This window comes from Pseudocercospora fijiensis (genome assembly GCF_000340215.1).
Source record: "Pseudocercospora fijiensis CIRAD86 unplaced genomic scaffold MYCFIscaffold_9, whole genome shotgun sequence".
NCBI classification, from domain to species: Eukaryota; Fungi; Ascomycota; class Dothideomycetes; order Mycosphaerellales; family Mycosphaerellaceae; genus Pseudocercospora; species Pseudocercospora fijiensis.
In genome coordinates, this window is record NW_006921540.1 from 4,097,306 (window position 1) to 4,120,495 (window position 23,190).

At 39.9% G+C, this 23,190-nt stretch overlaps 2 protein-coding genes across 2 annotated transcripts; both read left to right on the top strand.

Annotated features, from left to right (window-relative positions):
• Window positions 1-1,779: 1,779 nt before the first annotated feature.
• MYCFIDRAFT_191031 (uncharacterized protein) lies at window positions 1,780-2,181 on the top strand (the record flags this gene model as incomplete). The annotated part of the gene is made up of 2 exons (XM_007932998.1): window positions 1,780-1,861; window positions 1,931-2,181. 2 exons carry the CDS (start codon window positions 1,780-1,782, stop codon window positions 2,179-2,181), a joined length of 333 nt encoding a protein of 110 aa, XP_007931189.1.
• A 2,034-nt stretch (window positions 2,182-4,215) lies between these two features.
• MYCFIDRAFT_209111 (uncharacterized protein) lies at window positions 4,216-14,167 on the top strand (the record flags this gene model as incomplete). The annotated part of the gene is made up of 9 exons (XM_007932999.1): window positions 4,216-5,055; window positions 5,105-5,468; window positions 5,522-5,716; window positions 5,752-5,854; window positions 5,884-5,891; window positions 5,932-5,976; window positions 6,005-6,042; window positions 6,080-6,099; window positions 14,157-14,167. The coding sequence occupies exons 1-9, from the start codon at window positions 4,301-4,303 to the stop codon at window positions 14,165-14,167; spliced, it is 1,539 nt and encodes a 512-aa protein (XP_007931190.1). The 5' UTR covers window positions 4,216-4,300.
• Between the last annotated feature and the right edge of the window lie 9,023 nt (window positions 14,168-23,190).

The following is a 23,190-nucleotide window of genomic DNA, read 5'->3' on the forward strand; positions in this document are numbered from 1 at the left end:
TCTTACTTGAGGTGAAGGCTGAGGTATCTGAGTACGTCGTGCAACTTCAAGCACTCTTCATTTGCTAGTCGTACATGACGGCAAAAGGCCATGCTCCACTACTGCACAGAAGACGTCCGGCCTTCGTAAGACAACCATACCGCGCAGCACGACTGGCACCACTGCAAGCAAAGTACCGAGCATTTCATCACAAGATTTGAAACGGCGCGCGAATACCGATATTATTAGCATTGTGGTCGAAGGATTCGCCTTTGCGGACAGCAGATGCCCATGGTCGAACCACCATCGTCTCGTATACATTTCGTGCTCGAATGTCACCGGAAAATCAGCATGAATGGGACATACCTCCGGTCCAGGGCACAACCTTGTCGACCGACATCCACCGAGACAGACACCCTGTGAAGAGAAAAGAAGCTAAGAAGCTATTATATGATCAAAGAGCTATACCCCGAGGGAAGTATAGGCTATATTCCCCTCGACGGCAACCACAAGCCCTCGACGGCAACTACATAGCTCAACAATCCATATGAAAGGCTCTTATACAGAGTCTACGTACATCGGAGTGAAAGCGCTAAATTCCCTAATCCTAGACTTCATGGTTCGTAACAAATCAGAAATCTCAGATTCTACGGGCCGCTAGTATCCACTTTCACTCCGATGCGTCAAGACGCTGTACTTGCCTTTAGAAAGGATCTGGCTTTCTAAAACACCGAGGACAGTCCGGCCGCCATCTCGCTCAATCAGAGCGTACTAAACATCAGCTAGCATAGACGGCCAGTCTACTAGAGAGCGCTTGTCTCTGCTCTACACCCCTATTTTACATTTCACAATCGGAAGTACTATTAAAGACTATAAGGCAATAGAAGCAATTAGCAGATCTACCCAGCAGCTAGGCAATCTATATATAGATTAATCAGAGCCCCTGAGTAGGTAAGCAATCCATATATAGATCGACTGGAAGAACCGATATCCGTTACCCTTACCTACAGACCCTGTTACAGTAAGTATTGCAGTCCTCCCCATCTTTAGGAAATCTAGCACCGCGCCCTCCGAGAATCCCCTTGATTAACTCGTTAGCTGTCGGGGTTCACCGGCAAAACTGGGATTCTAGCCCACTTCTGATACAAATTCTGTCGGTGCGTACTTATACAAAGCGGATCTGACCAACCAGACCGCCCAGATCTCACACAGCAGTTCTTCGGACTTAACTACGGAGGCGGTTAAGGGGATACCGGCATGCCTATCCAATTGCAAATCCAATGTGCCTTGTCTATCGTGAACCTAGGAATCGGCTTGCCGAAGACTCCGTGCTCGGCTGTGCCTTACATCTCGCTGCACTTCTCGCCTTTCTTGGTACTTCGCTAGCTCCACACGGCGTCCTGCCCTATCGGAGTGAAAGCACTAAATTCCCCAATCCTGGATTTTATAGTTCGCAACGAATCAGCTCAATTCTACGGGCTACAAGTGTCTACTTTTACTCCGATACGATAGGACGCTATACAGAGTGTATACCTGCAGGTGGGGTGGCACTACCTTGCTTTCCTCTACACCAAAGATGTGCACTAAATGTGCTAAGAAAAGGAAAGTCCAAGGATTCTTCCTTGGACGAGACGCGAGTACTTCGACAATCGGCATTTGCTATCCGCAAAGGCGAAACCTTCGAGCACGCAAAGCACTACTTATATTCGCCGTCTCCTCGCAAAGAAATGCTTGGTATACAGCAGTCAGCCCTCAGGTATTACGACTTTCACTCCGCCGCCTACCACCCATTTACATAAGATGCGTCCAATCCAGATCGCGTCTTTCGTAGCCTTCGTGCTACCGTTGTTCGCCTTCGGTAGTCCAGTTCTCGAAACAAGAGGTAGGTTACTCATCCTCAGACATTCCACTACTTCGGAGGGCGCAGACTCACGACCTTGTTAAAATCTAGAGGTCCCAATACCACCATCAGTCCCTCAAGACATTGTTGCTGTGCTGAAAAAGCTAGGCTATAAGGATACCGATGTAATTACTGTGCGCTTGGCGAATAAGGGGGAAATTCGATATATTGTTTACGCAGCTCTGAAAAGGGATTGCGTTCCATGTAGCAGGTTGGGCGACTCTTGGGTGAATTGCCATCCCGGTGCATACGCGAATGACTATAGGCATTCTTGTAATGCGATTGATCTATGCAGGAGCTGAGGAATTGCTTCGAGTTTTGGATCGTTCGGTTTGACGAAGTCTGCGTGACTGTGAGACGATTACAGGATGCACGAGTTGAGGAATTGCTTTAATGCTTAGATGTAAACAATTGACCGTTCAGTTTTGAAGGAGCCGGTTTCATAGTTGTCAGCACTCATACCTCAGCATCCTACTTCCTCTACCTTCTCCTCCTCCTGTTTCGTCTGGGCGGCAGGAGAATGCCGGCTGGATGTAGCTCCCTCGTCGTGATGGCGTGTACGAACGTCTGACAGCCCGAGAGCTGCTTCGCTGACTGGGCAGAATGGTCACCGGAGTATTTGCGCTCGTGGACGTGCAGTCTTCAATCGTCCTCCGAAACGCCTTTCTTTCTGAACTGAGCAGTCGTTTCAAGGTCATGTACGATTCTTCTTTCGCTCCAGTTCCACGCAAGAGACTTGACTAATATCTTGCGAGAACTTTCGACCAGGGACTCGGTCGAAGTTGGCAGATCGTCGGGGAGAGCACAAGGAGAGAGCGGGAGGCGCTGTCTTGTGTTTCTCACTGTCTGCCGTCCTTCAGAACCGACGCTGTCTCCATGTGCTCTCCCCAACGATCTGCCAACTTCGGCAAAGGCGCTTCTGTCCAGGGTTGAGGCCGCTGTCTGTAGTGTGAATAAGGTCGGTTTAAAGGCCTAACAAGATCGGAATCAGGATATTACTTGTCAAGGGATGTGCTGACGCCACATTTCCAACTACGAACGACCATGTATAGTGTTTGTCCAGATTGATCGGATCGATCGCGGTCAGCTCGAGATAGCGACTGCCTCCTTTCAGACGCTCACGTGTTGGAGCCTCAGGCTTTGGGTCTTGGCTTGCCAAGAATGCTCCGCGGCGAAAGGAAGCACCCGGGCTACTCCGACGACGGTGCGCCTCATGACCGAGAGGAGTATCTATATATTAGCAACTCCAGGGGTGGCACGGACGTGGCACGGGCCAGTCGGAGTTGCTAGCAACTCTAGCCCTACCAAGCCCCGCTAAACCTTATACAAATCGTAGTCTTAGCAAACCTATATCTCTACTATTCCTAAATTCCTCCTATATTTCCTATTCTATATTGCCTATATTATATAACGGCTACCTATAACGACCGCCGCCGGTAAGGGACCTATTTACGCTAGGCGTAGCGACTTAACGCGTACTAGAGTATATAGCGACTAGTCTCTATACTAATTAGTATAGAAACAGTTACTACTATCCTCCGCCGTCGTTCTAGCCGCCTCCGCTATCGCAATTCGAGCCTACGTAGGTTACTAACTCGGTACTTTAGAATATATACTACGTAGGCGACGGTACCTATCGATATAGTATATCTTCCTTAAACGACGGCAGTTTAATAGACGTTATACGCTAAGTCCTTTACTAATAGCGCCTTCTATTTACGCCTACTATACTAAGCGGTCTTTACTATTTAATAGTCGTCGCGAATATACTAATACTATAGCTATTAGACCTACGATAATATATACTATAATAGTCGCCGCTAATCGATATATTATAACTTAGTAACTAATAGGTACGCGTATTTATTAACGACCGGCGATTCTTACTAGAAGACTAGTAGCGGCTATTTAATAGTAGGACTTTTAGTAGTAATCTATATAATAGAGGTAATAGCAGCGGCTGCAATAGATAATAAGGTAAGAGCAAGTAGATATACCTCGGATTTAGCGTAACGGCTATACTACACGTTAACTTTAGCTTTATTAAGTTATCGCTAGCGACCTTCGAAATTACTATATTCCTAAAGCCCTTTCGAATTTGAAGCACATTTTAACCAATTTCATTAGGGGAGTTGCTAGCAACTCGAAGTGGGGGGTAGGACCGGGGTAAAAGTGGGTCAAGCCAATCAGCGCGAGTTGCTGATATACAGACACCCACCGAGAGGCCATCACCGCCCCCCCCCCCGGGGTCCCTGTCCCACGTGCGCTTCATACAGCTCTTTCGCCGGTCGGAACTTCCTCCACAGCGCATCCACAACATCGAACCGACTCGCACCCACGCCGGGCTGAATTCCATCTCCAGCTCCCTTCTCTACCCTCCTCACCCTAGACCGCATCTGTCCCAGACACACCCTAGAAAGCATGGCGCGAGATAGAGACTCAGATGTTCCTCAGCCTGGACCAGCGGCTTTGACCTCCAATGCCGGACCAGACGAATGGTTAGAGCAGGCCAAGCTATGCCGCTACCTGCCCGAGCCCGACATGAAACGGCTGTGCGAGATTGTCAAGGAATGCCTCATGGAAGAGTCCAACATACAGCCCGTAAAAGCGCCGGTCACCGTGTGCGGAGATATCCATGGCCAGTTTTATGACTTGCTGGAGCTGTTCCATGTCGCTGGCGGCATGCCTGGAGAGCTGGACCAGCGAGCGGCGGAGAAGGCGGCGACAGAGCGGGCAGCTGGCAAGAAAAGGAGTAGCATGAGCAGCGGTGGCGCCAACGTGCCTTCCTTTAGCGCCGCCGACCTTGAGCCTCCCACGCAAATCACAGACCCGAAAGTCAAGAGGAAGATGAAGAGGCGATTCCAGCGAGACAGCGCTTATACATCAGCCGCGTCGAATGATGGTTCCGAAGCTGGCGCCGACGACGAAGAAGAGACAAGAGGTAGAGTCCGCAGTAGGAGCATGGGAGAAGGTGACGATGACGGAGACATTGAAGACGATGAGGCGAGCGAAGATAGCGGTGTTGGCGTCAGGAGCCCTGGACCAGCAAGGAGCAAGAGCAAGAACGCCGTCGATTATGCGAATGGACAGCAGAACTTCATCTTTCTGGGTGACTTTGTGGACAGAGGATACTTCTCGCTGGAGACATTCACACTGCTGATGTGCTTGAAGGCCAAGTAAGCATACTGCGCACCACTTGCTACACACTTTGCTAATGCTTCACAGATTCCCAGATAAGGTGACTTTGGTGCGCGGCAATCACGAATCTCGTCAGATCACGCAGGTCTACGGTTTCTACGAAGAATGCCAGCAGAAGTACGGGAATGCGTCCGTGTGGAAGAGCTGCTGTCAAGTGTTCGACTTCTTGGCCCTGGCTGCCATCATCGATGGGAAGGTGCTTTGTGTTCATGGAGGCTTGTCGCCGGAGATCAGAACTCTCGACCAAATACGAGTGGTCGCAAGAGCTCAAGAAATCCCGCATGAAGGCGCCTTTTGCGATCTCGTCTGGAGTGATCCAGAAGACGTAGATACCTGGGCTGTGTCACCCAGAGGAGCCGGCTGGCTCTTTGGGGACAAGGTTTCGAGCGAGGTGAGTGCGCTCTTCACAGCCGCCTCGGGCATCCGCACTGATTTGTGTTGCAGTTCAACCACGTCAACAACCTCCAACTCATCGCACGCGCACATCAACTCGTGAACGAAGGATACAAGTACCACTTCGCATCGCAAGACGTCGTTACGGTCTGGTCCGCGCCGAATTACTGCTACCGCTGCGGCAATGTCGCAAGCATAATGACCTTGGGAGAAGACTTGAACCCTGACTTCAAGATCTTCAGCGCCGTGCCCGATCACAGGAGAGCTGTTCCGGCCGGTAGGCAAGGCCGAGGAGAGTACTTCTTGTAAACGTCGACATGCATCGACTCTTGGCGCGCGATCATTCTTTCTCAGCACAACCTGCAACCAGTACAGCGATGACAAGTGTCTACGAACGTAATGCGCTTGGATAGATGCCACAGTGGAAGAAGCATAAATTGTGCAACGTTTGGCATTGAAAGCAAATGCAGACGGTCGGCGTTAGGGAGGACTTGTACAATACCCTGGTGTGTATGACTGGCATGATACCCTTAGAACTTCCAAATGACAATCATCGCACTATCTGCGAGACTGTGTCGCTGGTACTTTGACTTGCACTTGCATATACAGATACCTTCTCGCTAGGCAGTGTGGTCTATAAGCAAGTTAAGCAAGCTAGACCCCCCTAGCTTAGCTTAACTTGCTAGCACCTTTAGCTTAGCTTAGCTTAGCTTAGCTTGCTTTCTAAGGTAGTAGCTTAACTTATTAAGCAAGCTAGCCTCTATAGCTTAGCTTAACTTATTAGCTTATAAGCTAAGTACGTACCTCCGGCTTAATCCGCGGATATAATCCGATTAGAGCGGAGCTAGTCTATTAATAGCTCTTTTATATATATTCTACTTTAGAAATTATAGGTATATGCCTTTATAGCTACTAGCTACTACTAGCTACTACTAGCTACTTTACTTTTTAGTACCTTTTAGCTATAAATAAAGCTTTATTAATATTATTTTAGCTAATAAAGTAGGTCCTTAGTATAAGAAGGGTTATATTAGTAGATAGATAGGGTAGTAGTAGGTTAGTATAGTATTCGATAGAGATCTAAGAGGAGAAGAAGGAAGGTAGGCTAGTTAGTCTAGCGCTAAGCGCTAAGCCCTATCTAAGGTATTAGGACCCTAGCTTTACTCGAGCTAGTTATATACTAATTACGTATAGCCTCTAATATACGCTTCCCTTCTAAAGGCCGCGCCCTTATAGCCTTCTATATCTCTATTCTAATCTCCTTATACTAACTTAGTAAGCCTAATAACTAACTCGCTCTATACTAAATTAAACGCTTAACTAACCGATTATATTATTCTATCTAAACCTTACCTCCTATAATATCTAACTTCTAGCTAAGCTATTACTATTATAGTTATAATAAGGGGCTATATAGCTATATAAATTAAAGGCTAGTAACTAATTATAATACGAGCGCGCCTTCCCTACTATAATAGGTAGGTATACGAGGTATTATAGTACTGCCTCTATTCTAGATAGTATTTTCCGACTTCTTTACGTCTACTCTAAAAGACCTAGTAATATTCGTTCTAAGGGCTATTATTATTGTTTTCCGAAGGTTATTTACTATTATAGTTTCGCTAGCCCTAATTAGTTAGGTTTAGTAGCCTTTAATTGTTAACCTTATCTTCTAAAATATAGTTCGTCTAGTTTCTATAGGTATAGGCTATTATAAGTATAGTAGTTAAGATTCGCCTCGCTTAAAGGACCGGAAAGATCGAGGAGTAACTTATTATTCGTAAGATCGACTCTAGCTAGCTTAGCTCTATATTTTTGCCCTTAGTTAGTATACTAATCGCTTAATATATTAAGCCTTAAGCCCTTCGAACGGTTTAATCCTTTTTTAACCTAGCTAGTATAGTACGGTCCGGCCTTAGGCCGTAGCGTAGGTAAGGTTATTCTCGTAGGTATAGTAATAATAGTAAGTAATATTAATACTAGCGGCGCTAGCCGTCTTAGTACTAACTTTACCTTACTTCTAATCTTCTTCTTTAACTAATAATAATATTATTATTAACGCGACCGTATCGACTTCCGATATACCGCTAGCTCGTAGCGCGACGCTATTATTATTATTATTCGCGTATATACGTATTGTCCTTACCGATCGCCTAGGTTCCGAGGTCTCGATAGAATAAAGGAATAAAAGGGGGACCTAAACACTAAGAGGGGGGCCTTATAGGGTATATTAGTAAGGTCTTTAAAAGAGTAGGCGATTAATTAATACGTTATAGCGCACTTATTAATACTCGGTACGCGTTCGCTATTATAGTATAGTCTCGTTATCCTTTACCGATAATTACTTGCCTCTAATTAGTTAGCTAATATTATCCCGGGAATAGCATTAATCCTAGGTCTCTTTTAGTAATATTAGCGATATTATAAGCTCTTAGCCTTCTTCTTGTTCTTTATACTAGTCTAATACTTATCTAATAACTTAGTTATATCCTTAAAGGAACCTTAAGGTTCCTATAAGTCCTATTTAGGTAAATAGCCTTACTATCTTAATAAGTACTCCTTCTTGCCTTGCCTAGTCTAATACTTTAGTATACGCTCTAGAGACTATAGCTCTTTACTATTAGCTAAGACTTCTTCTAACTTAGTAGGCGCTTTATCGCCTTCGCGCTAGTAGTATAGTTTAAGGAGAGATATATAGAAGGTACCCTACGTAGCTATAGGGTTAGGGATAGGCGTGCGGTAGGGGGGCAGGGGTCTAGCTAATTAGCTATAACCGGCGATACGACTAGGGTCGCGAGCTAATTAGCTATAACTAGCGATAGAAACGCTTACTTCTATATATAACTACGTATTATACTATAACCTAGGAGTATTATACTAGTAATACTAAGTTTCTAAGTGGCCTATTACTATATTTAGTACTTAGTTTATATATAAATTAGCTAGGGTGTCTAAGTAATTTAAATGAAATCTCTAAGTAATAAAGTAAATAGTTTCGAAGGCTAGATTTTTATTTCTACGTATTATACTATAACCTAGGAGTATTATACTAGTAATACTAAGTTTCTAAGTAGCCTATTACTATATTTAGTACTTAGTTTATATATAAATTAGCTAGGGTGTCTAAGTAATTTAAATGAAATCTCTAAGTAATAAAGTAAATAGTTTCGAAGCCTAGATTTTTATTTCTACGTATTATACTATAACCTAGGAGTATTATACTAGTAATACTAAGTCTCTAAGTGGCCTATTACTATATTTAGTACTTAGTTTATATATAAATTAGCTAGGGTGTCTAAGTAATTTAAATGAAATCTCTAAGTAATAAAGTAAATAGTTTCGAAGGCTAGATTTTTATTTCTACGTATTATACTATAACCTAGGAGTATTATACTAGTAATACTAAGTTTCTAAGTAGCCTATTACTATATTTAGTACTTAGTTTATATATAAATTAGCTAGGGTGTCTAAGTAATTTAAATGAAATCTCTAAGTAATAAAGTAAATAGTTTCGAAGCCTAGATTTTTATTTCTACGTATTATACTATAACCTAGGAGTATTATACTAGTAATACTAAGTCTCTAAGTGGCCTATTACTATATTTAGTACTTAGTTTATATATAAATTAGCTAGGGTGTCTAAGTAATTTAAATGAAATCTCTAAGTAATAAAGTAAATAGTTTCGAAGGCTAGATTTTTATTTCTACGTATTATACTATAACCTAGGAGTATTATACTAGGAATACTAAGTTTCTAAGTAGTCTGTTACTATATTTAGTACTTAGTTTATATATAAATTAGCTAGGGTGTCTAAGTAATTCAAATTAAATCTCTAAGTAATAAAGTAAAGGGTTTCGAAGACGAGATTTTTATTTCTACGTATAATACTATAACCTAGGAGTATTATACTAGTAATACTAAGTTTCTAAGTAGTCTATTACTATATTTAGTACTTAGTCTATATATAAATTAGCTAAGGTGTCTAAGTAATTTAAGTAAAATCTCTAAGTAATACCCTACGTAGCTATAGAGTTAGGGATAGGCGTATAGTAGGGGGGCAGGGGTCTAGCTAATTAGCTATAACTAGCGACACGACTAGGGTCGCGAGCTAATTAGCTATAACTAGCGATAGAAACGCTTACTTCTACGTATAACTACGTATTATACTATAACCTAGGAGTATTATACTAGTAATACTAAGTTTCTAAGTAGCCTATAGATCCTAGAGCTAAACATTCTAGTATTACAATATTCGAGTATATAGCGTAGGCGCGGCCGTGCGTCCTCTAAACACTAAGTAGGGATATTAGAATGTTTGTACTAAAACGTTTGCTTTCTATTAGTAGACCTCGCCTACGGCCGTAGAATTCGCCCGTAGCCGTTTCTTCTCGTTACCCCTAAGAGTCGGTTATATGCCTACGTATTGTTTATATACGACTCTCTTTACGTCGCTCCTATATAAAGTTTAGACAATCTACCTTCGCGTCCTAAGTCTCGCTAATCTATCCTAGCGTAAATATAGCTACTAGACAATCTATTCTTTTTATTAGTAGCTTATTACTTTATACTATTACCTTACTGTTATAGCAGATTACTAGCCCCTTTATTATATATAAGTATAGGTTTCTTCTTTATAAGTATAACGCGCGTCTAATAGAGATATATCGACCCGACTTAATCTTATTACCCCCGCGTAGTATAAAGATTTCCTTATAGTATAGAAACTAACCGACGAGAACGTAATAGCTCTTAAAGTCCTACGCGGACCTAACGAACCTAGAACTACGAAGGCAGATATACTTAGGCGTATATTCGAATAGATCGGTAATTCTATCGAGAGTAACTCGGTTAGGGCGACTATACTCTAGCGGTACGCTCTATAGTATAAGATCTAGGAGACTAGTACTAATCCTTTACTCCGTATATCCTAAGCCTTCGTTCGAAGCCTCGACTAGTACGGTCTAATCTATTACGCCGTCGTCCTCGGAATATCTATAGACGCCTCCCGCCGAGTAAGTAACCGTATTATCGAAGCCGCCTAGGGTAAAGATTAGTTTACTTAAGCCTCGGAGCTTGTCCGGCTTCCGTTTAGCGCTCTACTTTTAGTACCTAAACATATTCTCGCCGATATTGTAGCTACTACTCGGATTAGACTTAGTCTCGAAGAAGCCTATCGCTTCTAGATATAAGGTAAACGGAAGAGGCTCGCGGAAGCCTAGAATAGTCGCGTTAATAAGAGGAAGAGCGCTCTTTACGATTTTATTACTAGTAGTAATATTACTACTATAAGAGACGCTTATAAACCGAAACCTAGCAAGGAACGTACGATATAGGCCTACCTACCTAACATTCCTAAAGACTATATCGTTCTTTAAGGCTTTAAAATAGGGCGCAATTTACTAGCGCCGAAAAAATACCTATTACGCGCCTTATATAAAAAACATCTAAGGAAACCTAGGGTTAAAGCGGGTAGTAATATACTAGTACTAGATTTATAGCTAGAAGACGATAGCGTAGAACCCGATATACCGGTATTAGATAACGAAGGAGGGAAAGGTACCTAGGACAATCCTCTTAATATAGATAGAGATATAGCTTCTAATTTTCTTAATATATGCGATAGATTAGAGCTCCGTTTACAATGTCGCCGGCTTAGCCGTAAAGAAGGGATAGAAGCCTACTATACCTACTACCGCAAATAGTAGATAGACTTTACCTATACTTTACTACCGAATATTAGAGAGCGTCTCGCTACGTTAGGCCGGCTACTGTATATATAAACTTTAATTACTCTATTCCTACTATATACCGTCCCTATATCTAATATATATAAATACTAACTATTTTACTATATAGCGAAAGATCTACCCGTTTTCTAGCTAGTAAAGTAGTCTATATCTTATACCTTTTACTTAATCTTACGACCGCCTCGCTTAGAAGCCCGTAATATATACGTATATAGCTCCCTACTATCCTAAGGCAGATTAGCTCGTAGCTATATACTATCTATTCTAACCGCCTACCCGGATTTCTAACTAGTTTATACCTACGCTATACTAAGTTATATTCTATATAACCTTCGCCTTATTATTTTCCTATATACTATTTATAGTAGATATAGCCTATATAGAGATGCTATTAAAGTTTAGGTTAGACAATCCGCGCCTTAACTACTTTAGTCTATAAAGGAGGCGATAGATATACGTCTATTAACGCGCTCTCGCGATTAATATATTATTACGATCGAGATTATTAGGGTTATAAGAACTACTCCTAATACCTAGGGACCTATATACCGGAAAGACACCGTTTCGAGGATTACTTCTATTATCTTCCTTAATATCGTATTATTAAGTACGTAACTTACTAATACGCCGTACCCTCTTACTATTTTTACGCTTACCTTAGCCGCTAATATCGATATACTATTCCTATTACTATCCGTCGCCTTCTTATTAAAGAATTCGAGCTATTCCCCGATATTGCTATAATACCTAACTAGGTAATTTAGCCCTAGCTAACCGACGATTAAGCCCTAGAGTTCCCGCTCTACTTCGATTGTTTCTAATATACTACTATCGACGAATAGGGCAAATAATATATAGCTATCTTTTACTTATATACCTCGATATAAGAGTATTATAAAATACGATATAAGTAGACTAATACTTAGACTTAGGGTAGTAGTAGAAAAGCCCGCTTATAAGAGATACCTAATCGCCTATAGGAGAGTAATATCTATATATAGCAATTCTTCTATCCTAAAGCTAGGTACGAACCTAGATAGAATCGCCTATTCTAGGTCTATCGTCGCGCTCGTATAGTACCTATTCCCCTTTTATTATATAATAACTAGTTTGCGTCTGCCCTAATTAAAGCTTAGGCTAATATCTAGAAGAAACTTAATAAGGATCGAAATGTCGTTTACGATAGCTTAGCCTACGTATCTACCCTCCTCCCCTAGATTTAGTAACTCTTTATCGACTTTTACGTTATCTTACTCTATAAAGACGAAATATAGGCTACTATCTATCTTCCTAAAAAAGATAATAAGCCCTATACTATAGAAGTTATCGCTATCGCTCGCTAAGCGTTCTCTTATACGATAAGGTATTATAGCGAAAGTAGCCCCTATTTTAACCTTACCGATTCCCGTAAGTAAGCCCTTGCTAACTTTTATAATATAATATAGAAGTCCGACTATTATAAATATTTTCGCTTTCGGCGCTATAAAACTCGCTTAAGCGAAATTAAATACGCCGACGCTATACTATACGCGCTAGTATATTTTATTCGTTATATCTCCCCTAAAGTTCTATTTTTCCCTTCTATAATATCGCCTACCGATAAACTTAATAACGACGTCGATACCGAAGTCGCTAGTTAAGTAAGTAATAAAGTCGATAAAAAAGTCGACTATAGCCCTATTTAAGTAATACTAACCGACGAATAGCGCAAACTCTAGAATAAACTTAGCGACCGCGTCTAAAGCGGTATTACTAAGACGGAAGAACTAGAACTATATCCTCTTATTTCCTAGTTATTACTCTCCCTATTCTAGTATCTAATTAGTAGTTATCGGTTCTACTCTCTGCTTCTTAGCTACTTTGCCCTTTATACGGTATAACTATATTTAGGTATATAGTAGGAGCCGAACGACTTTAATTACTATCTCTCCGCTATTATTTAGATAGGGCAACTCCTCGTATTTAACTACTCCTAGTATTATAACTAGGGCTTCGACCGCGACGACGAAGTTTTAGAAGCTATTAAATATAAGATAGAGTTACTCTTTACGCGAGAGACCGCTATCTAAGAAATTGTCCGCTAGCGTAGTACCCTCTTCGCCTTTACTAGCAACTATATATCGACTAATTAGGCTATCTAGGCCGCTAACGGTAAATCCGTTTAATTTAGGGACGTCGTACTACGAGTTATAGACCTAACTACCTTACTCGAGTATTACTATCGATAGGCGTATAAGATCCTACGGCGCGACCTTCTTTTCGGACTTTTATATAACTCTATCCCCCTTACCGACCTTTATAACCGCTCTAAAGAAACTACTATCTACTTTAGCTTCCTCTAGGATAAGCGTAATACTACTATCGTTAACCTAGCTCGGACGTTCGTTATTAACGCTATTACTAGTAATCCGGCTTTATTATATTTATACTTAGAGGCTAGTTTAGATATACTCTGTTTTAGCTCGGTAGTCGGCGTATATAAGTATTACGTCTAAGAGTTCCTTTAGCTACTTAGCGTTCTTATATTTATTAGTAGCGGTTAGCCCGCCCGCGAACCCGAATTCTTCTTAGCGATATAGCGTAATACTTAGTCGGTCCGCTCTATTACTATCTAAAATAGATGCGTTATAATTTACCTAACCTATACTAAGCTCCGCTAGAAGCTAAATAATAAACAAAACGTCTGCTTCCTATTTAAGCTCGGCCGCCTACTTATCGATTACCTTATATATATTTAACTATTTCGCGAGCTCTACTAGTATTAATCTAACTCCGGATAGATGCTTAGTCCTTTCCTCTAGTCTAAGAATAACCTCGTCTAGTCGGATAATACTATAACCCGATACCTTCGTCGATAGACTATAGCCGCTAGCCTACCTGCCTTCGGTATTAGCGAGTAGCGTTACTTCTCTATTGCTATTGTTAAGAAATTCTTTAGCAAGTTCGTAGGCTTCGATTAATCGGACGTAGACGACGAAGACGACAAGGTCGATAATATAGAGGTAGCTATAGCTAGGTAGCGTAACTATAGTCTCTATACTACTAATATTTTATATACTAACGCTAATCTATTCGCCGCGTCGTCTAACTTATAGGATAGCTTAATCTAAGGCAGGTACCGCGCGTCTTATATCTAGTTAAACTTCCTCTAGCTTCCTACTGCTATTACTCGCTACTAGAGGACCTAGCCGTCGCTAGGTAGCTCTATTAGTAACCTCTTAGTACTCGAGAATAGTAGTCTCGCCCCTATCTTTACCCTCGATAAAGCCCTATAGTACGCGCGCGAAATTATATAAAACCCGCGGCTATAGTAGAAGAGCGAGAGTTAAGCGACCGCTATATAATAGATCCTCTCTCTCGAGGCTCGACTACTCGTCGTCCTCGGTACTAGCGCTAGTAAGAGTCTTCTCTTTATAGTTCCTTACTATATAAAAGGTACGCGGACTACTATATTTATCCTTCCTCTAGTTACTCTATAAGTTAATATACTTACCCGACTTAAAGCCGCTAAAGTGTCCTATATAGTATAGTAACTAGGAATAGAGCGCCCTGCTTCTCTTATCCTAGTTAGTGCTAAGGCTGCCTACTCTACCTAATTTATTATATATATACGGCGTCTCGGGGTCTAGAACTAGCTTAATTATATCTTCGTCGACGAGTACTATTTAACTATAACCGCGTTGCTATACTACTCTATCTTTCGCTAATTTAGCTATCTTAGGTCGATTAGTACCTAGGTCGTCTACCTAACTACTACTCTACTACTATTAATAGAACCTAAATTCCTATAGCGTAACGTTATCGCCTAGCCTATAATAGTATAGCGGAGTACTAATCGCGCTAATATTATATATCGTATTTCCTTATACTAGTAGGTATAGTTACTACTTATAGCTATACGACTTATTAGAAAGTAACCTAGGGCGAGTATATTCGTATCTAGCGATCGCGTTCTAGTATTCGTATATAGTCTCGACTACGCTAAGTAGCTAGCGAGGGAAATTAATTGCCTATACTTTACCGCCGCTAGTAGAACTACTAGCGAGAAAGAATAGCTACTCGATACCTAGCTTAATAGTACTAATAATCTATTTCTCGTCGCTACTCCTATACTTAGTAAAGGATTCGATATACTATATATCCGGATTATTATCTACGTCGGCCTCCTACTCTTACTAATATTATTTATATAATAGTCTAGTCGCGCTAGGCGAGATAGAAAGCTAGTACTATCTTACCTCCTACTACTAACTAAACTAACTATACTAGTAACGGTCGACTAGAGTAAGCTTAGCTTCGATTAATACCCTTACGTAGATAACGTTAGCTATATATAGTAGCGCGAGAGGTAAGCTATATAGTAATATACTCGCGTAGGTAAATGTTTGCGTCTAATTATATCTAATTACCTCGATAGTCCCTAATTCCGCCTAACGTATATATCTAACCTAGACGATAGTAATAAGCTCTACTAACGATATATATACCGACTAGTACTGCCTCTAACCTAGCCCGAAACGCTATAGGCTTAGGCGATCCGTCGGTAGACCGCCTATTTCTAGTATATCTAGTAAAACGAAGCTAGTAGTATAATATAGTTCGACTATAATCTCGCTATTATCTAATAACTATATACTATCTACTACTTCGTTAATCCCTGCCTCCCTATATACTAATTCTCTTAATGCCTATACGCTAACTTCGTAGTTACGAAGAAAAGGCAAGCGCTCTAGGCTAAGCCGATTAAGAGGTACTATATCTACTTCTACTACTATTTCCCTTTTACTATATACTAGGAATATAGTAAGCAAACACGGAGTTGTTAACGGCTAGACGTTATATAGCTAGTCGCTATTAGCGTATTCTAGTCGCTATAGATAGGTCCTACTTAGATCCGGGATAAATTCTAGTACTAATTTAAAACGCTAGAGGAATACCTCGAGTAGATAACTTAGAGTACTATATAGGATAGAGAAAAGGCTATCTAAGGTATTCGTCTCTACGCTATCGCTATCGAGTACGTTCTAGCTAGGAACGTTTAACTAGATCCGGTACCCGCTAATAACTATATAGAGTAGGAATTCTAGACGCTAACTATTTCGCTAGCTAGAAAAAAAACAATAATATACCGGTCGTACTATTTACTTTTCCGTCTAGCGAAATAGTCGGTACGTAGCTATATTATCGCTATATTAACTCGGTAGTTAGGCGGGAGTAATAGTCTCTAATCTACTAACGATATTATTATACTAGTATCCTTATTAAATTAATAACGCTATAGCGTCGCTACGCTTATACGCTATAGTATAAGATATCTACCGACGTTAGAAGTAGAGTATATAACTAAACAGTTATAGCTAGCATTTACCTATATCGGTAGACCGCTTAAGTTAAATATAAATAGAGCGTAGTTAGTCGAGATCTAAAATATAAACTATCTATATACCGAACTACTATTACTCGATATATTCTACTCTCTCTATCCTTACCCTAACTGCCTCCTCGTCGCCTTTCGCCTACGTTATATATTAACCTACTAACGATAATATACTAATAGTATTATCGCCCTTCGTTAGAGTATTTCTACCTATAGACTTATTATCGCTACTACTATATCTACGATCTATTCCTCTAGTATCTCTATACTTAGCTACTCCTTATTTACTATTCGCCCTTATACTACCTAGCTAGCCGATAAATCTTCCTCTATACTCCTCCTTTCGCTTATCCCCTATTTATTATAGCCTTCGCCTAGTCCGCCTATTCCTTCCTTATTAACCTCTATTATACTTTTACTTAATCTATCTATTACTCTCTTATTAACTTCTATTATACCCTTACTTACTATTATATTACTACCTACTAGTATACTATCTACCTAATCGCTAGGCCTATTAACCCGCGCCTACGTCGCTAACTTATCTAGTCGCTATTTCCCTATTTCTATTCTATAATAGTATATTTCCTATATAAATAAAAACGCTATATATTCTACGTAATATAACTATTTCTCCTCCGCCGAGAAGCTCGCCTAGTTATACTATAGAAGTAGTAGCGGTCGCTCGTATAACTATCGTCGTATTAATATTCTATTATAATACTTAGCTATATTACCGGTCGCTAGCCCTAGCTTAGTATAACTCGCTAATATTTAGTAGTCGGCTATCTCGGTAGTCTTACTCGTATCTACGCGATAGCTAGCCGTAGAGAGAAGTTTCGGAATAGCGACGTACTTAAGTAGTTTAGTAGGCGAAATCGGATAAAGGTAGGATATAGATAACCTCTAGAACCGACGTTCTCTTATATCTTTCCTCGCTATATATATTAGACTATCTACCGTATCGCTACTTTATCTATTATTATAGCCGATCCTACCTTACGTCCTCCTAGAACCGTACGTAAACTCGATTAAATTTTACTATACCGCTCGTATCTACGCGTCTGCCTCTACTTATTATATACTATTTCTTTTATAATATACTATTCGCCTATATACTCTCTCTAGTATACTCGAATAGCGCGGTTATACTATACCGTATTTCGATCTAGGCGTCGTATTTAAAATCCGCGTATATAAGTTAGGTTTAATTTAATATCTCCTTATACGTCGTTATATATTATCTATTATAATCTCTTATATTCTCTCTAGCCCTTACTATTACTTAGGGGTCGAGCGCTAATACTATAGCTCTCTCGCCTTGTATTTATATATACTATCGACGGTAGCTAATAAAGTGCTACTTACCCGGGTTATTTCTTACTACTAGTATCTACTTTATATCTATTATCCTAGCGAGTACGCTAATACCCTAACTAATCGATATACTAGCTTAGTTTCTATACTATCGCACTAACTATAGGCCTTCTTTAGTAGTTAGGTTAGATCTCGCTAGTAGAGAATATACTCGGTTAAGTCGGATTATACCCTATATAACTTAACGTAGGTATACTTACTAGACAATCTACCGGTTTTTCCCTATCTCGCAATACCTATATTAAAATACTAGAACCTATTAGTAAAGGAGTCGGCTAGATCGAGTATTATTAGATATAAGCTATTTATAGAGATCTTATACGTTAACCTACTTATATATATAGTATAGTCGATACTACGCCGTAGTACCGCTAAACATCGCTAGCTACGTATAGGAGGTAAATATATATAGTTATAGCACTACCGGAATTTCTATATCTAGTACTTCTATTATACGAGACTTAGGCGTTATATAACCTAGGGCTAATCTACTAAACGACGATTAGATACGAACCGGTTTACTAGATAGTAAACTATATTATCTATATTACTTTTGCTAGCTAGTAAAATAGTTAGCACTCTCGTATTATAATTGCGGTTATAGCAGATACGTCTACTAGCTATAGGTCGTAGTATAGTAACGCTACTAAGGCTCGAACCCTAATTACGCTATCTATCCCTAGATATAGCTCGACTATTATATCTCGCTAACTAGATTTTATCGTATATCGTCTATTAGGACGTCCGGTATACTATCTATACCGTTATCGTAGCCTTAGCTATCTTAGTCTAGTATATTCTTACTTACCTAGTAGTCTACTATTATCTAATCTAGCTATTGTCGAGGTAATCCGATATATTCTTACGTTATAATACTAACGGACTTGTATACGGACTTATTAGGCTATATACTAGTTTATATATAGTTATTATATACGTAATAAAATACTACGATTAACTCGGTTAGTATTTAGTTCTTAAAACTGTTAACTTGTAATATCGTAGAATAGATAGTAGTTAGTTCGTCTACCTAGGATATATATCTAAAATTATAGTATATTTTCGAACGACTATAATTCTCGAAAACTAATTTCTCCTCCGATCGATTAGATAATAACGCCCTAATCTAACGATATCTTTTATTATTTATCTACCTAAATATAAACCTACTATAACCGAGATAGTCCGAGTAAATTAGTAACCTTACTACTATTAAGATTTACCCTAATCGTTACTAACCCTTAGGTCTAGCTTACTTATATATTACGCTCCGTATACTAATAGCGTTTTCTAGGGTAGGTTTTATAGGTTACTTCCTTCTACTACCGTATATTATATAGTAAATTATTAATAGTATAATACTAACTATTTTGCCGCCTAGTAAACTACTAGGCTATTATCTATTTTCCTAGCCGGTAAAACAGTTAGTACTCTTATATAGTCGCATTTATTATCCTATAGTTTAACGGATTAGGGAAATACGAGGTAGTCTATATTACTTAACTACTATATCTACTTAGAGACGGTAGTATATATATATCGAATATATTACGTATACTATACTTAGTATAGGCTTATATATACTCTAGCCTATCGATATATTATAGTTGCCCCGTCTAGAATAGATCTATATTAAGATATTAATTAAATAGCTATCTAAATTAATAACGAGTTAAGGAAGGAAAGAAGAAGCTCTTCCGTAGAAGGGGCCTTTTATCCGCTCGGCGGAGGCCGCTTAGCGGAGTCCGTAGGCTCTAGATTACGTAATTTAGATTACGTAACCTTAAGTTATATAATCTCGAATTTTATATATAAGTTACTAAGATCGTAATAGTACTCCCCCCTTTCGTAGGCGACGTCTATAGCGCTATTACTTATTATCCTTAGATCGTTACGATTATAGCGACTAAAAGTAGTACGCTTAGTCGTATTAGTACCGTGGAGTTAGTAATATATAGTAGGCGCGGTTTACGTAGGTATTAATAGTAATAGTCTTCTACTACTTCTTATATATTAGTAACGTCCTTAGCGGCTTCCTATATTAGCTTATTATAACCGATCTACTTTATCTTATATTATATATTGTCCTTCTTCCCTTTCGAGTCTAATATCTATTTTACCTCCTATTCCTCGTCGCTATCGATAATTAATAGTAGTAGCGGCTCGTATCGCTAACTAGGTATACTCGCTTTAGATACTAGTATAAGGAGCGACGTATAAAATACGTTATATACTCGTATTAAGTTAGGTAGCTTTAGCTAGTACGTATATAGTAATATAATTTTAACGATCTTATATAGGCTAGAGTTCTTAACGTCGAGCTTAGCGTTTAGCCGATTGGTACTTATATCTTTAAGGGATAGGAATACCTTATTACCGACTTAGTATATAAAGGTAGGTCGACGGTATTAGTTAGTAGAGTCTTCTATATAAGATTGTTAGTATCTTATCTACTCGACGAGATAGGCTTCGAGGATTTAAAAATAGTCTATCTAGGCTTAAGCGTCGTAGTTAATTAGTAGGTTCTCTTTTAGTAATATCGAAGGCTCGCTTCTAAGGTACGGATTGTAGCCGTAACTAGCTTAGAAAGGTAATAATCTAGTAGTCTCGGATAGTACGTTATTTATTACGAATTCGGCAATAGGAAGCTATAGGCTCTAGTCGTCTTACTTATAGTTAACGTATAATCGGAAGTATCTCTTAATAACCTTATTTAATCGCTTAGTCTATCTATCGGTTTAAGAGTAACGAGTAGTCGAAAAGTTACGCTTAATATATAGGCGCTTATATAAGCAGTTCTAGAACTTAGAAATAAACTACGTACCGCGGTCTAAAGTAATAGTATTAGAAAGGCCGTAAAGCTTCTAAACGTATATAAGGTAGATATTAGCGACTATCTAAGCGCTTAAGTATCCTTCCTTATATATAAATAGAATAAGATATCGTATCTTAGCTAATCGATCGATAACGATAAGAATCGAGTTATAACCGGAGCTATTAGAGAGGCTAGTAACGAAGTCTATTATTACGCTCTTCTATCGAGCGGTCGGTATAAATAGAAGGTAAAGGAGTTTATATTTCGCCTATCGCGACGATTTAGTTCGAAAATAGATATAATAGGTACCGACGTATCGTTTAATATCTTTATATATCCGCGGCTAGTAGTAACTATAGCTAGTAAGGTAGAATATTTTTACGATATCGAGGTACCTAGCGGCGGAATAGTCGTAGTATATATAGATAATATCGGTACGGAGTAATCTATCTATTTCCTTAGCCTCTAGTATATAGAGGTAATCGCGGTAGAATAGGAGATTATTCTTAATCTCGTAATCTAAGGGAAATAGAGGGAGATTATTAAAGGGATCCGACTTACTATAAAGGTATCTTTTTACTTATTAGAAAAGGGCGTTCTTAATCGAGGCCTCTCGAATTCGCTTAGTAATACTCTCGGCGTTAATTAAAGTCTCGGCGCCGAGGGATTCTATAACAAATATAACTATATCGTCGCTAGTAGCGTCGATATAAGCTTTTATAAATTAGGGTTTACTTACTATAAGGCACTTTAGAGTTAGGGTTAGGCGTATAGCGGGCATATAGTAGGGCGCCGGCGTCGGGCTAATTAGCTATAACTAGCGATACGGTAAGGGCTGCGGGCTAATTAGCTATAACTAGCGATAGGAACGCTCGCCCTCGCGCGCGACGTCGACGAGCTCTATTTACTATTTATCGCCTCCCTTATAGAACTATTCTCTATTTATTCGATATTATAATATCGAAGGTATAAAAGAATATATTCTCGCGCCTACTCGTAGGCCGCTTACGTATATTACGAGCTAAACAAGAAGGCGGTCGCATTCTTAGTTATATCTCGACTACGCCCGCGTCGGGCTAATTAGCTATAACTAGCGATATAGTAAGGGCCGTAGGCTAATTAGCTATAACTAGCGATAGGAACGCTCGCTCTCGCGCGCGACGTCGACGAGCCCTATTTACTATTTATCGCCTTCCTTATAGAACTATTCTCTATTTATTCGATATTATAATATCGAAGGTATAAAAGAATATATTCTCGCGCCTACTCGTAGGCTACCTACGTATATTACGAGCTAAATAAGAAGGTAGTCGCATTCTTAGTCGTATCTCGACTATATCCGCGTCGGGCTAATTAGCTATAACTAGCGATACGGTAAGGGCTGCGGGCTAATTAGCTATAACTAGCGATAGGAACGCTCGCCCTCGCGCGCGACGTCGACTAGCTCTATTTACTATTTATCGCCTCCCTTATAGAACTATTCTCTTAGAGCACTCTCTACGAGCTATACCGCGAAGATACCCTCCGCGGCCTTCGCGAAGTAGTTTTAATAACTCGCTATACTCTATATACCGCTAAGGACGTATTTAATAGCAAAGTCGGTATCTATACTAAGGTAAGTCTCGCCTTTACCCCTTTAACGCGCCGCCTATTATATACTAACCTAAGTAGGTTTATATCTACGGCGCGACTTTGTTTATACGTAGCTTCGCCGTCCGCGTTACTTTTAGTCTCCTCCGTACTAGTAAGAAAGTTCTATAAGAACCGCGAAGATACCCTTCGCGGCCTTCGCGAAGTAGTCTTAATAACTCGCTATACTCTATATACCGCTAAGGACGTATTTAATAGTAAAGTCGGTATCTATACGAAGGTTAGTCTCGCCTTTACCCCTTTAACGCGCCGCCCGTTATATACTAACCTAAGTAGGTTTATATCTACGGCGCGACTTTGTCTATACGTAGCTTCGCCGTCCGCGTTACTTTTAGTCTCCTCCGTACTAGTAAGAAAGTTCTATAGGAACAGTTAAAGCGCCTTATCGCCGGTAGCTTAGTCGTTCTTATACTAATAAATAACAAGTTTATATCTCGCGCTATTGTCGCTACTATTACCGCTCGACTACTAGAGGGACTTTAGTAGAATCTACCTAAGCTTAATCTCGCCTTTGCCCGTCCCGAGGAGTTAGAGCTAGATCCTACTATAGAATATCTTATAGTAGAGGACCGTAGCGGACTTTTCGAAGCTAATCGGTATACCTTACTTAGCCTTTAGCGTATAATACGCGAGGGTTTCCCCTTATTAGAGTACCTCGTTAGTATATAGCCTTATATTTCGGCGCCTAAGTATTTTAAAGTATAGCCGAAGCGAGATCTAAGCTCTATCCTAGTTAACAACTCTAACGAGAGC